Raw genomic sequence first — 25,785 nt, 5'->3', positions numbered from 1 at the left:
GTCTGGTATAGTCGACGTTGTACTGAACTCTGATCGACGATCGTACCGCAGAGTAGGATAACATCTACCTGAGATTTCCGCTAACGCGATTGGTTGTTTGAATTTCCCGAAGGAAGAAGACTGACGCTTACTTTGGAACGGAGCCACGCGAAATGTCGTTAATCAAATGAGTCCTTTCCTAGAATCACCGTCCGTGCTCCTTCGACCAGGTGTTATTTTACGATTGTGTTGTTTCGCGAGTGAAAAGGCAGAACGATGCATCGAAATTGCCATTTGCAATCGTCTGGAACCTCGCGAACGCCCTAACTGCGAAACAATACACGAGGTTTTCTAATACGAACACGTGGTATAGTTAAGGGATTCACCCAACTTCATGAATCATCGATTTATTGAGAAAGAAAGAACTATGCTATATTTTCTGGCATCCCTTCGAGTCAAAATCAACCAGAATCGATGAGAATCCGTAATTTAATATAAAACTCTTTAATAATGAATTAAAAAAATAATTTTTTGTTTGATACCGATCGAATCGAGATTGGAGTTTCAGTTATGGAATAATATCGTGTCGCGCGTTTAACGGGCAAGAACTGATCCGAATAATATCCAATCGAATAAACATCGGCGATTAAACAAAGTAAATTTCTATTACGTTTAATTTCATTTTGCATCTGTTGCTCGGGTTAAATTTTACCCACATCTCGAATCATTTGTTACGTTACACGCAATTATGCCCGTTTCGATCGCGGTTAGTTTGTTGCTCGTAAATACGAGGAGGTTGATAAATATCAGGGACACGCATTTTATGTCCGATGTATCGGACACGTAATGAGATTAATTCTGTAAAACGTCGTGCAGGTGAATGTTATTTATCGTATTTCGCGCCATTAACTTACGGCTCGAATTTATCATTGCAGGTACGCGTAAGGTGTTTCACTTAATGTTATCACCTTGAATGTGTTTCTTTTGCGCTCGATCGGGAGAAACGTTCACGAACGAAGGTTACAGGCACCGATGAGAATTAAACCATCTTAATCCTGTGATACTACACACATAATCTCATTACAATTTTACTACGGAACTATGAAAATAAAGTAGAAATAGAGACTCAGTGATCGAAAGAAATTATCAACATGAAATTTTTTAATTATGAACAGTCTTTTACCGCACGATCTACTGGCAACGAGGGCATACGTACACTTTACAAAAATTGCAAATAAATTAGTGATAAAAATACAAAAAAAAAAATGCTCCATGTTAAGTATCTCAAATACAGGACAGAAACTCAAGGAGTCTTGAAACGTTTTGCAAGACCTTCGTGATTGGAAATCTTGAAAACTTTATGAAGCCTAGGAAATCAAGGAAGCCTTAAGTGTCTTGCATGTCTTGAATATTGCGAAAGTTTTGCAATTCTTGCAGAAGCAAGCAGTGGCCACGGACTACGGATACTTTCGATGGCCTACGCGTGCAATTGCAATTATCCAGGCAAACGTGGAATACCAAAACAGTGATAAGATTGTAATAGAATTCTTTGCTACAATAGAGATAACAACGAACAGCATTGCTCCGAGGTTTTCATAATGTTTACGTTATATCAAGAAAATTTTCAAGCTTCGTTTTAATCTTCAGACATGTTTCGAGAGATACCATATTCCGTATTCCGAATTCTTTTAAAAATTTTCAAACTACTATTTCACACAGCGAATAATATTTTGCTACTTTGTGTTCTTGTCAGTTCTTCGTCTGTACAAATAAAACGACCATTCCCAAACAAAAATTTTGTCTTTTATTCTCATAATATTTAAATTCTCAATTTTCCAAAGTCGTCGTGTCCTTACTGATCCAAAAATAAAACTACAAAGGCAACTATTCGAAAACTGTTCAAAGTTGCATTTCATTCGTCTACGTAGGTGTTGAATGCTTGTATAGTAAACAGAGATGATTTGCCAAAATTGTACCTCTTCGATTTCTTTATTGTTGTGAAATATAAGGATCATCTAGCGATGAATGTATGAAAGAACAAGTTATGGATAAAAATTGACTTTTATACTATAAAAATGTTTAAAAATCAGGTACGTCTGATAAAATATAAGAATGGAATTATATAATATTATACATATTACAATTAATATAAAGATTAAATCAGTGGTTATTCATCTTTAATAAATAAATAAAGCACGACTATGCTTTTAGAATTTGGAATTTCAAATCAAGTTCGTACAAAAATTAAATGGCGTTTCGTCCAGACTTTTTCTGATCTTCCAGAAACGCCATTTAATCCCTTGTATTAATTTGTTTTGAAGATCCAAACCCGAAGGTCTTATTAAAATTTATCGGTGACACGTTCGTGTTTTCTACGGATTATAACGACAAATTTACTGATACGAAAGAAGATACATACGAATATTAATTTTCTATCAATCCCGACCGTTCACTTATTTAATTATTTTCCCAACAAATATTCTTCTCGAATGTACAAATTAATACAAAAACTCTCTCCTAACGAATCGTTAAGTTTCTAAACGCTGCGAGGCGAGTGAAAATGAAAGGCCAAAAGCTAACCAGCCCCGGTCGAGGATGCAAGTGGGATTACGAATCAAACTTGGGTGAGGATTGCAAACGAATACTCTTTGTTAAAGGGCGAAGGGCGATGATAGATTAACCAGCCTTTGTTAAAAGTCATGAAAAGATTACGGGGCCGGCCATAGATTAAAATTCCGCGCGATAATTCCATCGAGCCGCGGCTCATTTAAACGCGTGAGTTGCATTTTAACAGATGGGGGGATCGTAAACTTTTCCGCTCGAATTTAATCTTCGATTCTCTGTCCGCGCTCGCCTTTCGATACCGGACACCTACGTCGAAGCGTTCCATTTTATGCTAAAAAGGTGGGTGAAGTGCGTATTTCAGGCCGTAAGTAGGTGGATGGCTGAAGAAATTGATCTCGTTCGATCGCGGACGTTGCGCCGAAGTTCCGTGTGGGTTTCGGTCCCGTCTAACACAATGGCCGCACGCTGGCCATTTTGATATTTGACCTGTTTGATATTTACCGTCCCAAGGTACGGTTCGCCCAGACTCGCGATCTTACCTCGATTTTCGCGTGGAAATATAAGAAAACGCCGCGATTTCCATCGTCTCTGTTTCGTTGCACCCAGAGAGTGGTCCTTAATCTTTCGAAGCTCCCGTCGCAGTTCAAAAGACATTTAATCTCCTTTGATTTATGGCTCGACGACTAAAAAAGTTTACGCGGTTTTTCATCGTGTGAAACTCACCCACCTATACGCGACTTATGAATACTCCTCTCGGTTATAAGCACCGTGACACTCGAGCGAACACTATGTCATTTGTATTATACGAACTCTACGCTATTCCAGCCTCCGTGTTTTCGATAAAACTTCCGGAATTTTATTTTACCATGGGAACGGATAATTGCATGTTTTGCAATCTTCGAATATTTCGTTTGAGAAACGTCGTTAATTCCTGTCGCCGAACGTGAAACGTTCCCGCGTCGTCGGGATGAAAAATGACCCGACGGGGCGTTTTGAATGCGCAAATTGTACACGTGTTTACTTTCATCCTTTGAACCACAAGAACGTCGTTAAGTTGCAGAGAGACGCAAAGGCATCTGGAACGAGCTGTTATTAGCAATGACGGGCCAGATAACGGTCCGAATAATCAAGCTGGAATCGTCGATATCTTCGAGCAATTTCTGCGTTTCCTGTTGTGGTTATTCATTTCATCGGGGGGGTTGGTCGCGTTGAAAATAAATTAATCCTCGCGGGAAAAAACCCGTAAATACCGTGGTTGGTCCTTTAAAGTTCCTGCAAATCGTTCCTGACAACGGTACTCGGAAGTAAAATCAACGTTTATGCGGTTTATTAGTCATCGTCTATTAATTATAGCGAATTAACCAGGTATATGCATGCATATATCGCGTGTAAAAGCAGTTTAAATCATTCTTAAGGTGGTAATTTAATTTTGCGAAGCATAATTTATCTTTATTAACGCATCAACTGCCCATATATGAGTGACATGTTTTTTCTTGACTCTTGAATTTTAACGAGTCTGTAAAAATAAGTTCGATAACAAATTATGGGTATGCTAGTTTCCAAAGACAATTTGAGGGATTTTGTCTAGCAGTCAACGTGTTAAGAAAGTATACGATTTTTCTTAAAAAGTGTACTCGACTCTATACGAAGGTACGATCAGAATCAGTATCATGATTTATAAAATGAACGGTTAAATTGCTATATCTATTTTTAACGAGAAAGTAACATGAGAAAAGTAAATACTGTAGAAAGTAAGCCCAGAGCAAGCGAATGAATACTTGAATAAAAATGTTCGTCCTAAGAATATAAGATGGATTTTAAGAAAAACAAATGTGCACGGGCGGGGTAGGCCAGAAAGTCCACACGTTAGCGATAAAAATGAGAAACGAGAAAGAAATCGCTCGGGCAGACATTTTTCTTGGGTAAACGTTGTCTATACCACTGAGCGTAAATTTAAACTCTTTATGGGGCAATGCGGAATATAAAACCTTTGAATGATTTTAAAACATGAATATACTTAGAAATCAACGTACGACCAATCTTATCTTATTGAATATTTCGTAGAACTTATTAATTTTCTTCGTTTCTATAATTTTAAAAGCCAGAGTATACGGATCATCGATGAAGCAAATTTCGGTACGTGTTCGCGACGCCCACGGTCCCGTTTGTTTTCGCCGTGGATCGCGTCTATCGCGTTCCCGATCGGTGCACATTGCGCAATAGGGGATTAATCCGGTACACTTTCGCATTCAACGATCCTATCGGGGCATCCAAGGGCGTGAAAGCTTCGCCGTTCACTCACCCGGGATGATGTTTCGTGTACGTCGTCGGGGTTGTCGCGAGATGCTGATAGCTCTGAGTGACGGCTTCCCGCGGCTGATGACGATGATTGTTGTGATAACCGGCGTAGGCGACAGCCCTGGTCCCGCCGTACTCAGCGACTGCGCTGAATTTCTCCTGTTTCGTGGCACCGGGACGTTGCTCGTGGAAACGATGATCCACGTGATGTCTCGGCGCACCGGTCTGCGGCGCGATCGTCGACGTGTATCGCTCGAGCGCGTCGTCCTGGCGCGACCAGCTCTTCGCGGTCGTCTGTTGGAAACTCCTCGCGTCGCGATCGTGTCGCGTACGAGCCAGTTTCTCGTGGTACCAGAGCGGAAAGATCAGTCTGTGGCTGGTGTAACCGCGATGATCACCGGCGACGCGATCGACCGAGGCAACCTCGATCGCCAGCAGAACGATCGACGCGCACGTCAGCAGGATTTTTGGTATCGTAGCCATCGCTGGGTCCTTGGAACGATTCGCGACGGCGGGGGGGTTGGGCACGACGTCTGTTTGGAAAAAGGGAGACGAACACGGTCACATTCTCGATCGTTTCGATCGGCGACGAGGCGACGTTTGGACGAACGGTCTGCGCTGAACACGTCGAAGAGGCTCGATGGACATCCGGTGCGAAATCGTTCGAAGGCAACCGAGAGCACTACTGAACGAGACACACGGAGTAGGCCCCACGTGCTTGAGCCGCTCGTACCAACCCCACCATTCTTCTTTCTTTCTCTCTTTCTCCGCGTTTCCTCGTTCCGCCCCTCGTCCTCCATCCGCTCCCATCTTGTTCCTCTTGTTCGGTCTCCGGCATCTTTCTCCTTTTGCCTTTGTCCACTCTCTTTCTACCTGTCTGCTCCCCTGATACCGCGTCGACTGCTCACCTAACCACCTACATATTCCTGCACGCGTTCGACAAGAAGGTTTAGAGGATAGAGACACGGTGTTTGTTCGCCGGGGTCGACGGGAGGATTGGCGAACCGATCGCGAAACTCCAACCGCTCGATCCTCGTTTAATACTCTCTGTTCTTTGCTCACCATGTCGATAGATGCTCCAACTTTCTACAATGATCGCGATACGTGCATAGGAAGCATCGTATGATCCGTGTTTTGTACGATACAAACATGCTTTTAATAGATTTCTTTTTAATTAAAGAAGTTACGAGACAAAAACACTAATTTTTGAGTAAATTGTCGAAACCACGTGCGTTTCTATGTTCTTCCTCGTCTTACAATTGGAAACCGCTAAGACAAGACCGACGCTCCTCTGTCTCGATTCTTTTCAATTGTGAGACAAGGGAAAGTATAAAAACACTTTTTCACGCAAAACGTAAAGGAACGAAGAAAAACCGAGCTGTCGAAATTTCAAGTCCATACACGTTTCGTTACATTTCTAGAAAACTTGGGAACCAGTTCGAAAAACGCCGTTCCAAAGCAAATGCGACCGAACCTGTTATACGGTGCTCTTGAGCAATCCGACATGCTCTCGAAAATACTCAGCGACGCTACTATTTCCTCGAATTTCGTAACGAAGCTTTAAAACCGTACACCAACGCGACTAAACTTCCAGAAAATATACAACTGCATTGTAAAAAATATTTTACTTCGTTTTTTCCCGCCAATCTTACCACGGTGGCTCGATCGATTTGAGATCGAACGAGGGGTGTTTCTAAAGGAAGCTCCTTCGTTTTAATTACGCCTTTACGAATGGAAGCGTCGTAACGCGGTATCGATCTCTGGATCCCGGCGCTCCTAGGAGTTTCTCTATTTACGAGCAATAAACGTTAACCCCCGCGTGTAGCTGTGGCAAAAGGTGTCACGGCTTTCGGACGAATGTAGGTCGTGAGTCACGCGTTCCCGTGATTCCGTGCATTCGCGTTGGTTAGAAATTATGGGGCAAAGGAAAGCCATGGCTGCACCTTGGTGCTACTGGAATGTCAGTCGATCGATTCTGCACCCGGATAATAAAGGGACTGGAAGTAAGACTGGCGTGTGGTCTCTGCGCGCACTCGTTTACACGCGCAATTACGGTTGCGGTAATGAATAGATGCTTGATAATGCACGTACGTGGAAGACAAAGCCGGTGGCGGTGCTCGTAATTACCAGTGATTTAATGTCGAGCACCGCGAGGCAGTGCCTTTCTGTCGATCTTTTACCTGTTAATTCCTGCTACCTGTTTCTACCAGCGTAAATGTACACCGCGTCGCGTATAAAGGCAGATTCAGCGATCGTTTGTACCAGTCGGAATACTTTTGAAGCCACAAATAGCATTTCTCGATTTCCAGATGCAGTTTCGAAGAACCTGCGTGCCGCCATTTTTTACTACAAGTGAATGCATCGTAAACACCGATGCTGAACAAGATCATCAGCACGTAGATTTTGATTTATTTCTAACAGTGGCTTTCCAGTCGAGCACGATGATTTATGGCTCGAGTCGAGGGGGGGTCAAATACGAACATATATGCTTTTCTTCAATGAACGGATCAAACGGTTTGGTGGTTTGCCAATTCGCGTACGTTTTGGAGCAATGCTACGCAACGACGTCATTTTGAATTCTGATAACGCATGCACGCGAATCCGTTCATTGAAACAGATTATTTTTCTACTTTACTATTTCCAAACTGTCATCCTAAGTATATCTTCGTATAACTTGAAAAATAATTCAAGTATCAGTCTCGTATCGTATACAGTCTGTTCGCGAATTTACAAACGATAAATAAACATTATTATTCCCAAACAGTTCTGGAAAAATCAGGATCCGAGGTTCCCGTGAATACAAAGGTACGAAATCACAGCCAAAGCTGAGAAGTTTCGATGGGATTAAACATGGAATTCGTTTTTCGAAAGTCCGATGGAATAACAGAGTCTTGTTATCGAAGTTTCAAGCGAAAAGAATAATGGGATTATTCAAACAAACAATTCGAGGAACGCACGATGGTCGGAACCGTTCCCCCTCGAATTCATCGCGGCCAAATTTTCAATCGAGCAAAGTTTTCCTGCGAGCTCGATTTAAATTAGCCCCGCGGTATTGCACGCTGCCCTGTCTTTCAGCGAAATTGAAACGAGCCATTAGAGACAAACAGCCCGGGTCTGCCGTGATTCATGATCGTCCTTGGAGAATCAGTTCTATCCTTGAACTCCTGAATTCAATTTCACTTCGTCCTATTACGGAATCTTCTAGCGCTACATTGATTCACATAAATCTAACTTGCAAATCCGTATTCTTTCCTCTCCGCGATTATTCTTGCTCGAGAAGCTCCCCGCGAATCAAAGAGTCAGCAGACTTAAAAGAACACTTCCAAATTCGAAATCGAACCAGTTTATCGTCAAGTTTTGTCGTTCTTTTAAATGTACACAAATTGAATAAAAAAAGAATTCTTTTATACTTTTTGTTGTTGTTGGGATTAAATGTTTGCCAAACTTTCCCTGATCACGATGCTCCGTAAAAGAATTTTAAAAATCGCGTCACGAGGGTAAACCTGTTAAGTCGATTCCTGGTAGTCCAGCTAACCGTTCGGTTGGATCCGTAGCCGTGTATCCTGTTCGAATTGATACGTTACAAAAAGCGGATTAGAAGAACGAGCAAAGCCTATCAGCGGTCCCGCGGGACCGTGTACCCCCCGTCCATTTGTCACAATGAATTATTCACCGTCAGAATAATATTCTTGCGTTCGAGCCACGAGACAAAGGGTTGTGAAACGTCCTGTCTCCTCCTATCAGTTCGTCCTTGTTGTCCGCCGTGACATTTCGGTCCCTGCCCTTTTCTTCATCGTCTCTTCCTATTCCACGCGGGCGAGATGATTTCTTGCGAAGTGGGCATCGAGTAGGTTGTGCTGTAAAGGGAGACGGAGTCCCAGATATCTTGCGGCGAAGATAACATCTGCGGGAGCAGCGAGAGATTTGCGGTAGACGGTGGCCCCGCAGCCTCCGACTGCCTACGCATCTTCCAGCTGCACCGGCTGGTCCACCTGCATTGCAGCATTGCACTGGTTCAATGTCGGTGCAACGTTGACCGCGTGTAACGATCGGAATGTTGCTACGTCGAAAATTCGCGGCCGCCGTACGACCAGCCAGAATTAAACTCCAGATTGGATTTACAGATCGACGTGTTCTTCGATAATCCTTGAATCGATAGTATTTTTCTATTTTGTTGGGAACGAATATATGTACCGTTCATGTTGGTCGAGATATTTTAATAGGGCTCGTATTAAAAAATATTTCAAAATAAGAAAACAACGATAAAGCAATCATCCATATATACAATCACGAGTGTTTCAAATGTTGCTTTTCTATCGATGCTTGTTTTTAAATATTTGTGATTGAAAAGATTGCTTTGAAATTAAAAAATACTATTAATTCAAGAATTATTAAAGGACTAAAATATTTTTTAGTACTAGCTCATACCTATTAAAATATCTTAACCAGCTTAGATAGGTTTACTCGTTCCTAACAATATTTAAAAATAATAAGATTAATTCGAGAATTGTTAAACGATCCTTTGATTTGGAAATCTGGACATCTGGACAAGAACAACGAAATTTTCGATCGTTACCTAGCACGGATAATTCTTTGGTCACATTGTTTCGTAACTTTCGTAGGTTTCCGATCCATTTGAGAAGCTATATTTAAAATCTGGCCTCCTGGGTGAAAAATATTTTACCGAGAATCGTAATTCCTTGGAATCGTTACTCACCCTTGCGAAAACAGTTTATACTCGACGATTCTTTGACGAATATGCTTTCCTTCGCTTCGGAATAAACGGCGCGATAAAGAAATTTGAAAAGTTTGTTTTCGAAAGCTATACGCGGACAGTTTATTTAAAAATTGAATAGATCGCCTATTGCACCGTTCTTTCTCTTCGACGATGAATCAGAATTCAAGAACGGGAGGGCTTCGAGTTTGAGAACTTTCTGAATCTCGAAGTAAATCTTAGGACGCTCGAAATCGAATCCGTTGGTCGTTGGGAGGATCGTTATGGATAATTTTGCAATTTAACCGAGCATTTGGGATTCGAAGGTGCTCGGTGAGGCGATCCCCAGCGTAATTCTCTGGCTCGTATCGACTGGGACGTGCTCGAGACCAAGGTCAGTGGTGCTGCGACCGCATCGAGGTCCGTCCATCTTTTTGTTCGGTTCCTCGAGGCTGTCTTCGGAAGCGGCGCACGAAGAACAGCGAGATAATTGCGCACATCATCGTCGCGTTATTGCCCATTACGAGCACGGGACACAAAACCCAGAAGCGGCCACGACGATAAATCACCAGGCCATGCTAATATTCCACCTCGCGACGTTCCCGTTCCGAGGGATCCCGTTTAATGTTTTCATCTATGGCGGGGACTCGGATGGAAGGACCTTACCGAACGTTTCTTCCGTCGATCTGCAATGCAAATCGACTTCCTGGGAACCCGTGAACGTCGATGCTCTTTCGCGTCTCGTTGGAGACTTTTCTCCTGGATTTTTCTCCAGCCACGGGTTACGAAACGAACTTTCGAGGCGACGCGCGATAATTGAGTACTCGAAGGTAATATATCTTCTGGGTAATGTATTAGGTGGAAAGTCCTTGCGTTTTTCGCGATGAACGATAGTGCGTCGTTTTAAGATTGACGTTAATGAACGTGTAATTTCAACGAGATTTTCCATATCTCGGCGAAGAAAGGTAAAATACTTGTTGTTAGACATACGCACGTTTCGTAACATGTATCCTGCATGGATACGTAAAATTGACGAAGAAAGTTTACGCAAATATGTGCTCCGAATTTATAACCATTTTTCTGCTCCAGTTGCGTGTAGCTTATGGAATATTTATAGGAGTCGCTTAAAATGGCCGAAAGCACACAGTCTTCGATTCGTGGAATTCCTTTATCGTTCAAAAATTCCTTTTTCGTTTTCATCATCGTTGTATACATCGAGAAGAATATTTCAACGCCGACAATGGGTGTTGAATAAACAATCGTTCTCGAGTGGTTTGATAAAAATTAAACACCGTCGATAAAATATTATTCGTTCAAGAATTGCCCGGTTATTCGGCGGAAACTGATGTATTCGATGAAATTTCAAATTCAACCCGGATTACTAACAAATAATATTTATGTGCTCCGAATTATAACCATTTTTCTGCTCCAGTTGCGTGTAGCTTATGGAATATTTATAGGAGTCGCTTAAAATGGCCGAAAGCACACAGTCTTCGATTCGTGGAATTCTTTTATCGTTCAAAAATTCCTTTTTCGTTTTCATCATCGTTGTATACATCGAGAAGAATATTTCAACGCCGACAATGGGTGTTGAATAAACAATCGTTCTCGAGTGGTTTGATAAAAATTAAACACCGTCGATAAAATATTATTCGTTCAAGAATTGCCCGGTTATTCGGCGGAAACTGATGTATTCGATGAAATTTCAAATTCAACCCGGATTACTAACAAATAATATTTATGTGCTCCGAATTATAACCATTTTTCTGCTCCAGTTGCGTGTAGCTTATGGAATATTTATAGGAGTCGCTTAAAATGGCCGAAAGCACACAGTCTTCGATTCGTGGAATTCTTTTATCGTTCAAAAATTCCTTTTTCGTTTTCATCATCGTTGTATACATCGAGAAGAATATTTCAACGCCGACAATGGGTGTTGAATAAACAATCGTTCTCGAGTGGTTTGATAAAAATTAAACACCGTCGATAAAATATTATTCGTTCAAGAATTGCCCGGTTATTCGGCGGAAACTGATGTATTCGATGAAATTTCAAATTCAACCCGGATTACTAACAAATAATATTTACGTGTTCCGTAGCTTTATGAGCTCGTAAGTCCTAGCGTTAAACGATCGACTGCTTTCAAAATCTTTCCGCCGGGAACAATGCGAGCCATTTACAAAACGAGCGTTGCCAAACGATTACATGGACACTTACGACGCTTATTTCCGCGCGTCTCGCTTAAAACGCGCCAGATTACTTTGCCGAGTAACAACGTCGTTACCATTGCTTTCGTTAATCGGCTTTCAAGACGAAATCTGCAACGTACGTCGGTGTTAAAAGAACACGTGGCAAGGCCATGTGTCCGGCACTCCGATTTGCATGCTGCTCCTTCGTCCGTGGAGAGATGAAACGATAAACTTCGTTATCGCGTCATCGGATGTTCGCTCGTTGATCATCGTTCTCGTGTTATTTTGATTCGTTGATTATTCTTCTCGAACGCGATCGACGCTCTGTAACACTTGTTACATTCGGAGTATGTTGCGGCGGAATGTATGTTGACACGTCTCAAAAGTGCATATTTTCTATTTCAAATCAATAATTTAGAAATTAATCGAAAGTATATATTAGGTATGTTATTTAATATAATACAAACTGTTATGTGTAACACCAAAGAGGACATAAAGTTTATAATAATGACAGACAAAATTAAATAACTTTTGTTATCGATTGCGGAAAGTATGTTGACAGAATCGAAAGATTCGTAATTGAGTGTATACTTAACAATAAAACAACATAATTAATACGAAGTTTGATACCCTTTTGTTTCTTATGACCTCTTCGAGTCTTCTAGGCATACTTTCAAACAATTTATTTATAACATTTTCATCAATACTGTTCCAAGCACTCGGTTGAAATGTTGAAATCAACAGCAATTTTTCTTATAGAATCTCCTCTTATTTTTCTGCTAAATATCTGTGACCTTTCTGCAGGTGTGAGTTCTCTAGTTTCCGGCACTATAAAGCAATGTTTATAATTTAAAGTGGTATTATATATAGGATATTGTTCAACATTGAGAAAAAAACAAATAAATCATTAATCAACACCTATTGTACAAATATATTATAACAAAATAAGCTCAAAATTGCGTGTCAACTTACTTTTAAAACTATACGTCTGTTATTTACAGTTTCCCGAACTAAACTGAACAATAAGCTGGTAGAAGTAAACAATAAGCGATATATAAGTTCAGAGCCTGCAAAAAAATGTAAACAATTGGCCTTTCGTTAGAAATACATACTTCCGAAACATGTCAACATACATTCCGCGGCGACTGTAGTAACAAACTGGACAATCGATCGTGCAGTATTTTAAATTAAATAATATCGATCATTGTCCAACTATGCAAACAGTGATAAAAATCCTGAATTGCTCGGATGTAACTATTTAGGATTAAAACTTAGCATAGATCGTTTTCGAAGCATGCTTAAAAATTGAGACAAGAGGGACGTTTTGTTAATCATCGAAACCTGCAATTGATTTTTTGCACGCTTCGTTCTCCTGTCGCGATTCGTTGTTGAAATTGCAACCGGAGCCGGATCGTGGAAATTGTGCGTTGTTGACAGAGTAACGTATCCCGCGTACAATCTTTAGGTTACTTTATCGCGGAAAACGATGGGGAAAAGTGTCGTGATCAAAGGGGAGCTAACGTCGTCACATAGGGTACACCGACGGCAGACGCAGACTGTAGAAAAATTTGTCTCGCGCAAGGGCGCAACGTTGCGGAAGAAATTAATAACCGCGGTAAATTGCCGAGGTTGCAAAGACTCGATAAACTTTAACCTTTATCTTGGAGAAAAAGCTGCGTTCGGGATAGTGACGCGTAAAGGGGTTAATCGGACGGAATATAATTTTATCGTTCGCGTTGCATTAACGTCACGCACTGACTGCGCGGACGACTTCGGAGTCTTGGGAACCGATACAGGTGACCATGAACCTGGAGAAGTCTCTGCAATTCCTCCTCAGGCTTCGAAGGACCTCGCTTTTTCTAAAACGGTCGAATAAATTATTCCAAAAAATTTCCTACTACACTTCTTCCTCAGACTTCAAGAGATCTCGCTCTTTTTTAAATGGTGAAATTAATTTGCCGCTACAGTTCATCCTCGGGTTTCCAAAGACCTCGCTTTTCTTTAAACGGTGAAATAAATTTCTATTTATTTATTCCTCTCGGGAAAATGCTATTTTAGAAGATATATTTTGTAGGAGAATAACGAAACGTTCCGTTAACTTCTTCGAAACTGCGGGGATGAACATCGCGTACGGCGGAGCAACACGTTCGTCGTTTATGTGTACTTTGGCCGGAATTTCAGAAAGGGAAATGCAATTTGCGAACACCCAGTACATCGAACAAACACCGGCGCACACGTAACCGGGTTCTGACCTACTGACACGATCCAGTGACGTCACGGAAGGGGTACGAGAGTTTGGGAAGGCAGCGTAGAGGCCGTAGTTGACTACGAGCTGACCCATCCTTAGACGAGGGGATCGCTTTCCGAGGGCATCAGGGTGTATCAAACTTCCCTCGCGTCTTCGACGCAGCAAGACGATACGGCCTTAACAAAAAATCAATGAAGTTTACATTGTGTCGAAACCGTAAAGTAATATGTTCTCGTGCTGCTGGTTAATAATTTGCGGGTATTGGGTTACGCCGATCTATATCGTTTTCCTTTTTGCGCTTTTTACTGGTGTCGATTTTAGTGTAGCGTATCATGTTTTGCGGTGAAACGTGATGGAAACGAGCGTTCACGGACTGGTGAATAAAAATAATTCTTGCAGTGAAAATATTCGATTACCATTTCGTTCCATGATGAAAAGTCTGAACGTGGAACACGAGACATCGAGAGGAATCGGTGAACGATTAACGGACCGATTAACGTTTAAATATTTCGATAAACGTATATTTGCAATAAACTAGAAAAGATCATGCGGACGTCTCGACTAAGAATTTAAATAATATCGTTAAATTTTCGAATACATCCTTTCTGTTTAAAGAATATATGTAACTATTTACAAAACGATTTTTCTTATTCCGGACAAGACATAGTATTCTATATATAGAATTGCACATTTTATATTATATTAATATTGCAAATCTAGTTTTTAAATATTTCCCAAAGAAACAGTGGCGTTGGACGCACGTAAAATTGGATTTTTATTGAGTCAAAACTGAAAAAGAATTATGTGCAACACCGCGTATGTATAAACGGAAATATGGCGAAGCGATAGTCGGGCGAGACGGAAGTAGAGTGGGCCACCTATTGCCGGCTCTTGGCGCGTGAGTTTGAATATGTATGACGAGAAGCTGTCAATATTTGTACGTGCAAACAACTAACGTGGATTTTTATTGAACCGTGTGTTCTTTTATTTTACTGGTATCGAAACAGCCTTTTCGATGTTGGTATTTTCTTCTCAAAAACGCGTGACTGATAGAAGTAATTTATATCAGTTTAGCAAAGAGTTTAATTAATCGACTCTCTGATAGCTTCAGGTTTCCAATAGTCTATTTCTAGTTCTATTTTATATTTTTTTTTAGTGTGATACTAGCACTATCGGCTTCGTAATAACACCATTTATCCTCTATTTCCTACTTCCACCTGTCTCCTGTTCCTAACTGCAGTTATTCCCCTCCTTTCTACTCTTTTAACTCCTTCTCCTCCAGTTTTTGTTTATAAAGGCTCGAAGTATGTAAATTACAAATTTAATAGACCACAAACCTGCACAATCTACAATACTTAATAACAAAAAATAATGAACGTCCAGAGACGAATTTCGTCCCACCGTTGTTCGCTACGCGCGAAGAAAGCGCGGAAAGAGCACCGATAATTCTTTATTTTGACAGATGATCGTTTCACGTCGTCGGTGAAACCGCTCGCTGACAGTTTCGAGGATCGATCGGTCGTTTGCGCCGGGATCGGCGAACGTCAAGCGTAGAGCCGCGGGGCCACGCCAATCCTTTGTCTAAATTCTTCCCCCCCTGGCACTATTCGTACGTCATTTTAACCGACTTTTTTTTTCTACCTACAATATTATTTTTTTTTTTTTGTTACAAGATTTTACCGCGTGTCGCGTGCCCGGAACGCGTTCGCGGCGCTGGACGTCGAGGGAAATCCACGGGTCGTAGGACTATGAGAAGTCGCCGCGCCGCTGTCGAACGTGTCACCGTCTGCGAGGTCGACGCGAACGATTCGATTGGTTAGGATCGACGCCAAGGAGGACCGTTTCCGCGCGATTCCACCGCCACGAGAACCACGGCCGTGCACGCGCTCCACCGCGTCGGCTGTGGACGCGAAATACCGCGGTGGAGATCCAGAAGGGAGACCAGGTGGAAAGTTTGGAGAGGTTCGAGGCACGTCGAGGTACGTTTCCCCTTCGCGACTTGTTATTCGATCGCCCCCGGGAACAATTTAACCCTACCCTCGCTCGACATTCTGTGTCCCTGCAAGAAAATCGGTCATGAAACTCTTGGTTTCCAGAGTCGTCCTGTATTCAAGGCATAGAAATTTCTTTTTCTATTTTGTAAACGTTAGACTCTGTTTTGACGCGTACCTCAGATTTATCAGAGAATCGTGGAATGTAGAGACACTAATTATTTTACTTAATGTTGATTTTTAAAACATAATGCACCAATGGAGGATTACGTAAATTTTCTAATGGTTACATTGACATATATTAAATAAACATTAGTTCAAAATTGTAGAGGACCGCAGCGAGTCTAATAATCCGCTTAAGGGCCAATGGCATCAAATTATTTTAAAAATTTAGGAAGGTGGTGGAAAGATACTAAACGTGAATTTTACCACATTTTGTAACTTTGGGTCGTGGCTGGAAAACATTTCTTTTCGATGAACCAACAGGAACAGTACCCGTTTTTAGGTCGAGAATCTTTAGTCCTTTGTTTAATGAAAGAAAGAAACGTTGGGTACGTACCGAACCGATACGCGGGAAATTCTGCAGCATCGCAGCGAGCTTTTTCGAAATTCTGGACACGGCGGAAGCTGCCAGAGACATACCTGCGTCGGTGGAATCAGTGGGCGCTTTCAACGCGAAAACATTTGTATTCTCCTGCTCGCTGCCGGGAACGTTATTATGAAATATTCCTCTCCATTATGAATTTATGGGTATTTCCTCGACTTTGTGCGAGGCGCATCGAATACGTAGCAGACTTTTCAGTCTTTGGGATCCCGATTCAGGGTACGCGAATTCCCGCGATTTTAATATCCGTTCCGCGGAAAAAATATACGCTCGCGTATTCTCGCGAAGAGTAATTGCACACGATCCTGTCGAGGAATTAATTTTCTCTGCGCGACGTCATGCGGTTATAATTCAGCCAGGTTTTATTTCATTTGGATGAGAGCCGCACGTTTTTAGCAACGACAAACGTTATAGCGTTTATTTACGACCAAGTATGTTAATTCTTTGGCACTTTGTTTTATTTTGTGTGATTTAAAAGTAAATCGTAGCCTCGTTGCTTGATTCCCCGTGCCATTTGGCCGCAGAAAGATACAATTACGCGCGAAAGGAACAACAAAAGGGGGACAAAATTCTCGCGTCACTGTTTTCTGGAGAACGTGAAAGGCATCGTGGGTGGATACTTTCGAAACGGAGATAGGAACGAAAACGGTCGTGTCGCCGAGGCACATCCGTGACACAGTTTTGCAGCTTTGATCGAACATTGGCCTTGGTGCAAAACATTTAAGCGTGCACGGAGCAAAGTAACTTTTACAGAATTCGCGTTGCAAAAAGATCGGAAACGCGATAGACGCGTTCGAGGACCGAACGATGCTGAAACACACGATTCGTAAAAATGGTTGCCTATATTGATCAAGCGACAAAAATAATACTTTTATATTCGTGTCAATTTTTAAAAGTTAAGGAAGCTTCCAATAGTCTTCACGGCGATATCGAGAAGAAAAACTTTGGATGATAGTTTGTCCTTGAAACTTGTCACAGTAGTTAAAAAAAGAAATTTTCCAATTTATACAACGTATCAAGAAAGTAGAAAAGGAGAAACTGAAAAATCGATGTCAAATAGAAAATACTCTGTTTTTATTTTTTTATTTAAATTTCAAGGATGTCCAATATTCTTGGCGTCGAAACAATCCTCCGTCGCGCTTTTAATTCAAACGCAAACCTCACGTACGACCGTCTAATCTCTCCAACCCCATTCCCTTTATCGGAAACGTGGAAAAAGAATCGAGTGCCGCGATCCCCGCGAGTGGAATGCAGAAAATAAAACGCAAACGAGGTTCTTGAGCACACTCCGGACGTTTCCGCGTCCTCAGGCGGTCTCGAAAGCGGCACGATAATGGAAACAGGGGGACATTGATGTATCTTAATAAGATACCGTATTTATGCGCGTAATTTCTTATCGATTAATAGCCGTTCCGCCGTCGCGGAGCGGCAAAGACGCGACTCGTAACGCCATTTAAGGCGTTCGACACGGCCCCAAAACGGTCCACGCGTCCTTTCGCGATCCGTCGCGATATATCAGTCAATCGAGGAAGTCTCAAAGACGTTCCCTCGCAATTTAACCAGCCGCCGTGCAGTTCTCTATCCCGTCCTTATCGAAACGTGCCTAGCTGTGTCACGGTTGCCTTGACATCGGCCCGCCGCTGTTATCCGAAACTGTTATCTCCCCGCTGCTGCTTGACCTCCCCGTATTTTCAGCTTTCCCGTTCGATCCGATATGAAATCTTCTACCCTCCGTGGATGGAAGGTGTCCAGGTTCGACTCTCCCACGAAAGATCTTATTCTCCGCGACTCTAGAAACTGTTATTGTTCGCGGACGTTCGCGGCCGAAACGCGACAACTTTGTCCGTGGAAATCGATATAGACTCCGACCCGGTCCCGATACTTACGCGATACGTACGCGAGAAAAGAAAAGAATTTTGGAGAATTACTTTTTTTTTTTAATTTGGGTTTTAGGACCTGTTTCCTTCTTTCCTGTCCAGTCATACGCAGTGGTATATGGTATACCTTTAGGTAGTTTAGGGTATTTTCTATGTGTTTCTTAGTCGCCAGAACTTCTGTCGATGTTACTTTATATTTCTGCCTTAGGGTGTTGTATCTTAAACTTTTCTCGCGTGCAATTTTTTCTTTTTCTTGGTTTGATTTATATAGAGAGATTTATCTTTGCGACTGGGATGGATCAGGCGGCCCCAAGGAGGCAAGAAACGCACGAATATCGAAAATAAAAGCGCGGTGCTCGTTCACGCGTCTCGCGACGCAAGTTTTTCTTCCCTCTGGTTTCGTTTCACCTTTCGTTTCCAGCCAAGCGCGATACGTCTTACACATCGGTGGACGCGAAACTCCTATTCGAGCTGTCCTCCGCATCGCCGAGGGTTCTTTATGGTTTATGGGTCGGCCCTTTCCCACTCTGAAAGATCGAACTCGTTACGCGGCCACGTAACGAAACGCAGCCGCTCTTTCGTCGCCGTCGATCTCTATTTGTCAAGCTCTCCTCTCTGGAAAATGCCATTAACGTTCCTACGTTTCCTTTCGCAAGACCTGCCCTTTGTTCTTATCTACTTGACTATAACAGCCGCGAATTCGCGTCGCAGTTAGCCGGCCTAAATTATTAATTAACGACGCAACTTTCTTGCGTCGATGTTCCGCTACGGTAGAAAATTTCAGAGATCCAATCCATTTTTTATGAATACCACCAAAGTCCTGCTCATTTTCGAGAAAAAAAATTCCTTACTGAAAATCGAATTTGACGCTAGAAGTTTGAAACATAACCTCTGAACGGATTGGAGGATTTTAATTTTTCGAAATGCAAACGACGCGTATTTTGGCCATAACAATGCGACCATAAAAAGTAGTCCAATTTTCAACCGACCATAACTGCTACAATAGTGAACGTATCTCATTGAAATTTAGTAGTAAAGTAGAGCTCATAGGTACCTAAAAAAAAGTACTAAACAACATTTCCATATAGCGTCGAACAAATGTATTCAAAATAAAAAACGAATTATTAAGAAAAATCGACAAGAGGTAGAAAAAAAAAATTTCAAATCGTTCTACAAAAATAATTTCTAGCTAGGGGGGTTAACTACGATCATTTTTGGTGAATAGACATACCCCCGAAATCCTACCCAGTTTCGAGAAAAAAATTCCTTACCGAAGATACGATGTGAGGACAGAAATGGTTCCAACAAGTAAAATTCCAAATAGAGAAACGTAAATTTCCCCAAGAAATTGTTTTGTTCGTTCATTGTGAGACCAGCAATACGAAATAAGGTCCGAAAGACCTTCTATTTATCAAACGGACCGTGTATACTTTGAGCAGAAGTTTCCAAAGCATCGTTGCAAGCCAGCGTCTCATTTTTCTTCCTTCCCGCGACTTTTTTTTTGTTGCCAGTGGAAACGACACGCTCGTTTCTTCCAATAAATTACTTTTTCCATCAGGTATTCTGTTTGTAGTTGCTCGACGACGGAACGAACCTTTTTCACGGTAGTTCTCTTTTCTTTTTTTTTTTTATGCCCGGAATTGAGTTCCTGCGACACAGGAAGTCACTCTACTTTCTTGCCGTGGTAACCGAGCACGTTTGTTTCCGTTTTCGAGAATCGATACTTGTTGCAGACAGATTTCGTTTCTTTCCTTTTCCCAGCGTCGAAATACCTCGTTTATCATTTACGAGGATTTGCCCTTTGTTCAAATTTCGGTCAGCGGTGCTATCGTATTTACAGGGCGTGGAAAATTAATGAGACATGGAAGTAATATTTTTTTGATCGTGTTAAAAGAAAACCTTAGGGCTTGTTCGGAGAATGTCTAACGATTTCAGAAACGTCTTGATATTTAAACTACTTTTTAATCCAGTCTCTTTTTCACAGATGCAACGTCGTTCGAATAGTCGAATACAAATTTTTATGTCCAATATTTTTTCATTCTAAATCAACTACCCCCATTTTCTGGATTATGATGTCATGCAACGCGATCTGGGTCTATTGTCGCTGGAAAAATGCCGAGCACTTTTCGATCTCGTGTACAAACGTACGTTCTCATCCCTTGCTTCGACATACTTTTCCTATTCAGTTTTCTTATCCCATCCGGATCCTCGAGATACGAGATTTGTATACGTTACATTTCATCCCGTATGCATTTCTTCAAATTTTCCTATTTCTTAATTTCCGACGAACAATCTCGTTTCACTAACTATAACCCAACCTCTAAAGCCACGTTACCCACATTTTAAAAATCTAAATTGATTCTATCGCCAGTTCGTATCAATCGTAATGTGAAAGCAATGATATGGCACAAACTATTTAAAAAACTATTCATTGTTCACTTTTCAATTTACATTTGTTTCTGAAACCATAACGTGGGCTATACAGAGTTTGTTTTCGTACCTTTTCTTGTATATGATCAGGTTCATACCCTCGTCCTTTTCTCAATTTATTCCTATATAAAGGGTGGTTCTACCGCCAAACAAAATAAATTTAAAAAAAGCACGTGCACGTTCTTTATTTAATTATAGCAATTGCTCTTGGAAAGTTCGCCGGGGGAACGGAACAATCGGCCCGCCTTAAAACTCGCGCGTTTTCACTTGACCGAGAAATCGCTTTACGCGCGCCTCGCTAACTCACCCTGACCTTTTCCTGCGCATTGATCAGGATCGTTTTCTCTCCTTTTGTACCAGGTTCAACTACCGTTCACAGTAAGTCATCGTTCACGGCCATTCTATGTTTCGGCCAGTCGATCGACCCCTGAGTTTCAGGCAGCGCGCCAACGAGTGGATCTATAAGGTCAGTCTTAGCGGTAAAAACGCGCGCTCGGAGGGTGTGTGTGGGGAGGGGCTAATGCGGAATTCTCCCTGGCGGAGGTCTTTGCCAAATGGGTCAACCGCGGAGAGAAGAGGACCGACCAACGCAGCGAACGACGACGAAACGATATTCGCGACGCTCGGGGGAGCCATAAAAGTCTGAACGCGGCCTAGCTACCCGTGATCTATACTGGCCCCTCTAAACGAATTATCATGGATTTAGTACCGTGGAGCCTTGAAAAAGCACGACGGTCATGGAATCGATCCGATTCCCTTACCGTATCCTCTCAACCCCTCGTCTCCCATTAACCGTCGACGACGGTGGTTTCCCAGACGTCCAATCAGTTTTCGCAAAATTTCGATCGCAACTCGTGATACACGATCTAACCGAAACGAGCGTCGAAGTGTTTGATATCGGTAATAACGACGCCAAAATGCCTCTTTGTAACTTTTGTTTACATTTTATATTAGGTTGGCCAGGAAAGTAACGTCGGAATTTTTAGTGAAAAACAGTAGTCGTTTTTGTTAAATATATAGGAAACCGTTTTAGCGAGTCTTGAATATGTATTTTCCGGAGACTCTTTTCTGTTAATTTTGATATTTTGAAATTTTTTTTTTTCAAAATTAATCGACTGTCTCTTCGTCCTTTTTTTCTCGTCTCGTCTTGGTTATGAACTCTCGTAGCTCGAATTGTCGAAGCAATGGTAGGGAAGCACGTTAACCTTTAAACGGGGGTGGTTAAGCCCTAGGAGCAACGGCTGATCCCGGTGCACCTTGAATTCGCCTTGGCTCGCTCGATCGAGTGTTTGGAAATACAGGATGGTCAAGCGAAAGTGGCACGAAAGTTTGCAAGTTCGTAGTATGTACTTCATTCATATTGATCAACGTATAACAGAACACGAACTATGAAAAATGAACGAAAATTCAGTATTTTTAAATTAGATGAATATTTTGGGGGAAAAATATATAAAAATAGGTTGTAAGAATTTGTGTGCATGAGAGAATTAATAATGTTGGTATGGACCATTTAGAACTTATTGTTGCATTATTAAACATACGGGCACACTCGCTACCTCATTCGGTTGGAATACCGACCACCACAGGCCACGATTCATATATTATAATTTTGTTCGACGTAGCGGAAGCTTTCAGTTATGTACAAAGAGAATATACTAAATAGATTCCTCATGGGCAATCAATTAACAATCGTCGCTTTATCAAGTGTTTCAAGTGTAAATTGCTACTGGTTGAAAATTTCATTTCCAAATAGGTTAAGGATATTTCCAATACAGTAACTCCTAACTCTTGACGCATCCATTCTGAGAAATCAAATCAACGGCCAAACAAGGCCCAGACTTTGTACGAATGATCTCAAAGCGAACCACAAAGAATACCGATTTCTAGATTCGCTCGTAAATTGTTTGCCCTCCGTTAATAGATTTCAATTCGCGAATGAAACGCAAATGAAACATTTTTTATTCGTTGCTCTCGAATAAAATTTATTCGACCGAGGCTGAGAGTGCCTTGCCGACACTGGCACGCTTTGACAATGGGACCGTGATTCGCGTACAAACGTGACCTTTCTAATTTTGTTTGATTCGCGAAAGAGCCGGTCGAAATTAAATTGAAATATCCAACGTTGTTCGGGGGTTTCGTTTGAACGAGGAACCGGCGATCGGGGGAAGCAGAAACGCCTCGAATGCTCTTTGCATCTCGGCAGCTGCAATTTATCCGCTAATTGCTGTGCAGCCTTCTGGCCGTACGGGCGATTTGATTAACGAAAAATTCCGAGCCGTCAACGGCAAATGTTTCACGTAGGTTTCGATGCACCGGCCACGCCGGTTGTTCCCTCGCCACGTTCCCGCTCGAATAAACCTGCGACTTCAATTAACGCCGCACCCACACACGCGATTCTTAATTGGCAAACGATTTTTCGCCGCGAGGAATAATGAATCGAACTTGCCTTTCGAAATTTCCGATTTTTCGTCCCTCGTGCGGTCGCTGGAAACTAAAATTTTTACCAATCAGGTGAGAATTCCGCATTAGCAAACAACAGGTCTCGTTTCCTTCTTAATTCTGTGCGGATCGGATGGTAAAAAGAAAAAGAATTACACCTGTTCACGAATCGACGCTATAATATTAAAAACAATCCACTATGCACACAGCAAATAAATTGAAAAGAATACTAGAGAATCTATTCACGCGCAACTCGCCGGACGTAACCTTCTCTCCACTTATTCTTTTAATTGCTCTATCTGTGCTCTCTCTCTCTCTCTCACTCATTCACACGCACGCATACTTCGTAATTTCTCACATGCAATAACAACAATCTCACTCACAAATTCGACTTGAAAGGAAACTTCCTCGTTACCAGTTCATTAGGGTATAATGTTTCGATTGCAAGTATGTGGTAATTTGCAAACGATAATAAAATATAATATCATGAAACATCTGCGATCTAAAATACAATGAACGAGGCGAGGCTATAAACCTGTTTATTTCAATTTAATTTATCAGTTTCTTTTACTTGGAATATTTAAAAATTATGTCCCAATGAGTTTGTAATAAAAAGTAGAAAATCCAATATCTCGAATTTCGAACATTTTTTTCGATCGTCCATAACTTGGAAAGCAAGATACATAGAACGTTCGAGCACACGATATTTTTTACTTATTTTAACACGCGGATACAGTTCCTTTATACAATTCTATCGTTTTTGATATGTTACCCGTTTCAGCGACCAATGGCCGAAAATCTAACGAATTTTTCGTTCACCAGATGTTATTTCTTTGGTCGAGGGAGCCAGCCCCGGGTCCGAAGGCCGGTCCCTGGTTCGCGTGGCTCGCCACGGCCCTGTTTCTCTGGCGTTGCAGACGAAGCATCGCGAAAGCGATCCTGGCCGTGTCGCCGCTGAGGCTGCTGAAGAAACGTAACGCCGCGACGTCGGCGATCGCGAGGGCGTCGTCGATGGCGATACAGACGAAGCACCAGCAACGTCTGAGGCTGGAGAACCCCATATTGCAACGGAAGTTCAAACACGGCATCAAGAGGGTGAAACGATTCTGCACCGGCGACGGGCCGCACGTGACCAACTCGACGTCCGCGATACAGAGTCAGCAGATTTACTACAAAACTACCAGAAGCGGCAAAATATACGGGAAATATCCGCACAAGGCTGCTGCGTCGGCGAACAACAGCTAGGGAAGCCATTCCAGCGCGACGATTCCATTTACTCCGATTGTTTAGCACCGACAGCTCTACCTTTATTCGTGACCGTAGCCGAAGCCGTCGTCGCGAACGCCGCGATCGTCCCAAAGATGTACGAAACGTTGGCTCATTTTTTATCATAAAGTCGTTTTACCAAAGAACCGTTGTTTCTGTTCAGTGGCAAACAAAGATTAAATTAATTATAAATTGCTCGCTACGACCGCGACCGTTCGAACGATTATCGTTAGCTTTGTGACCGTCGTTGATTAAATTGTTACTTTTTACAATTGGATACGACAATCCAAGTCGATAACGAAGGTCTCAGCCTTTTAATACAAGTATAAATATAAGACAAAGTGCAAAACGATGGTAAAAAACGACCAACGATTATTTAAATCGTCACGAGCGATTTACGATTCGTTCGGTTGCCAATCGTTGCCGATTAATTTCAGTAATCGATTACCATTGATCGTAATTAATTCTGACGATTGGAGTTCCAACGGTACCCGCGCCATCGACCAAACGATCGTTTAATGTCCAACTCCGATGTGCAAAGTTATTGCAGCGGCGACGAATTCGACGATAATAATACCAGCGGAGAAATTAAAGTCGTTTGAAATTTCAGAATGGAATATTGCCCTGAGAGGAGAATATCACGCGATAGTATTTTAATTAAAGCGTTCGAATCGATGCTACAACGGAGTAGATATTCCCGAATATTCAAACGCAGATAAATCCTCGTTTAAACGATATTTGTCGATCTCGTTATATGTAATTTTAGGAAGGTAAAGACTGGAATCTGTCGATCTAAGAAGCATCCGTAAGCGTTTTTCAAGTATAAACGTTTCGTCTTACTCCGCGCGAACAAAAAGGCGCCTTTTATTCGCGTGGAAGGAGAGGATCAAAGGAAAGATTGGCCAAATTTCTAGAAGAATAAGGTCGCGTTCAGGTGTACCTTATATTCCACTGTCATCTTTACGACGATAATACTAAAAGAATTTCAACTCGAGCATATAAATACTTGGATTTTCCATCGCGTTAAACATTACAGACTCGAAAATGTTAATACCCTTCGATTTTTTCGTCCTAATAAAAATTACATAAATTCCAAGGATAAGAATATCCTAACGTCAGCGAGTTAATTTTTCGAAAGAAAAACTAGCGTCGCTTTTGTATCCATCCTCAAAAGGAAAACTATCTTCC

At 41.8% G+C, this 25,785-nt stretch overlaps 2 protein-coding genes across 2 annotated transcripts in view; one reads left to right on the top strand and one right to left on the bottom strand.

The window, feature by feature from the left end:
* LOC122402721 overlaps positions 1–5,340 on the bottom strand; it is a 42,926-nt gene extending 37,586 nt beyond the window's left edge. Inside the window, exon 1 of the mRNA XM_043405741.1 lies at positions 4,847–5,340. Within this exon, the coding sequence (XP_043261676.1) occupies positions 4,847–5,325 (479 nt within the window). The 5' untranslated portion in view covers positions 5,326–5,340. The remainder of the gene's footprint in view (positions 1–4,846) is intronic.
* Positions 5,341–21,295: 15,955 nt separating this feature from the next.
* Positions 21,296–24,576, top strand: LOC122402733. Its single transcript, XM_043405755.1, has 2 exons — positions 21,296–21,358; positions 24,154–24,576. The coding sequence occupies exons 1-2, from the start codon at positions 21,296–21,298 to the stop codon at positions 24,574–24,576; spliced, it is 486 nt and encodes a 161-aa protein (XP_043261690.1).
* The last annotated feature ends 1,209 nt before the right edge of the window (positions 24,577–25,785 follow it).

The sequence above is a fragment of the Colletes gigas genome, unplaced genomic scaffold (assembly GCF_013123115.1).
Source record: "Colletes gigas isolate AHSC1104 unplaced genomic scaffold, ASM1312311v1 Colletes_gigas_Sc00039, whole genome shotgun sequence".
Lineage (NCBI taxonomy): Eukaryota > Metazoa > Arthropoda > Insecta > Hymenoptera > Colletidae > Colletes > Colletes gigas.
This window is presented reverse-complemented; position numbering and strand designations above follow the sequence as displayed.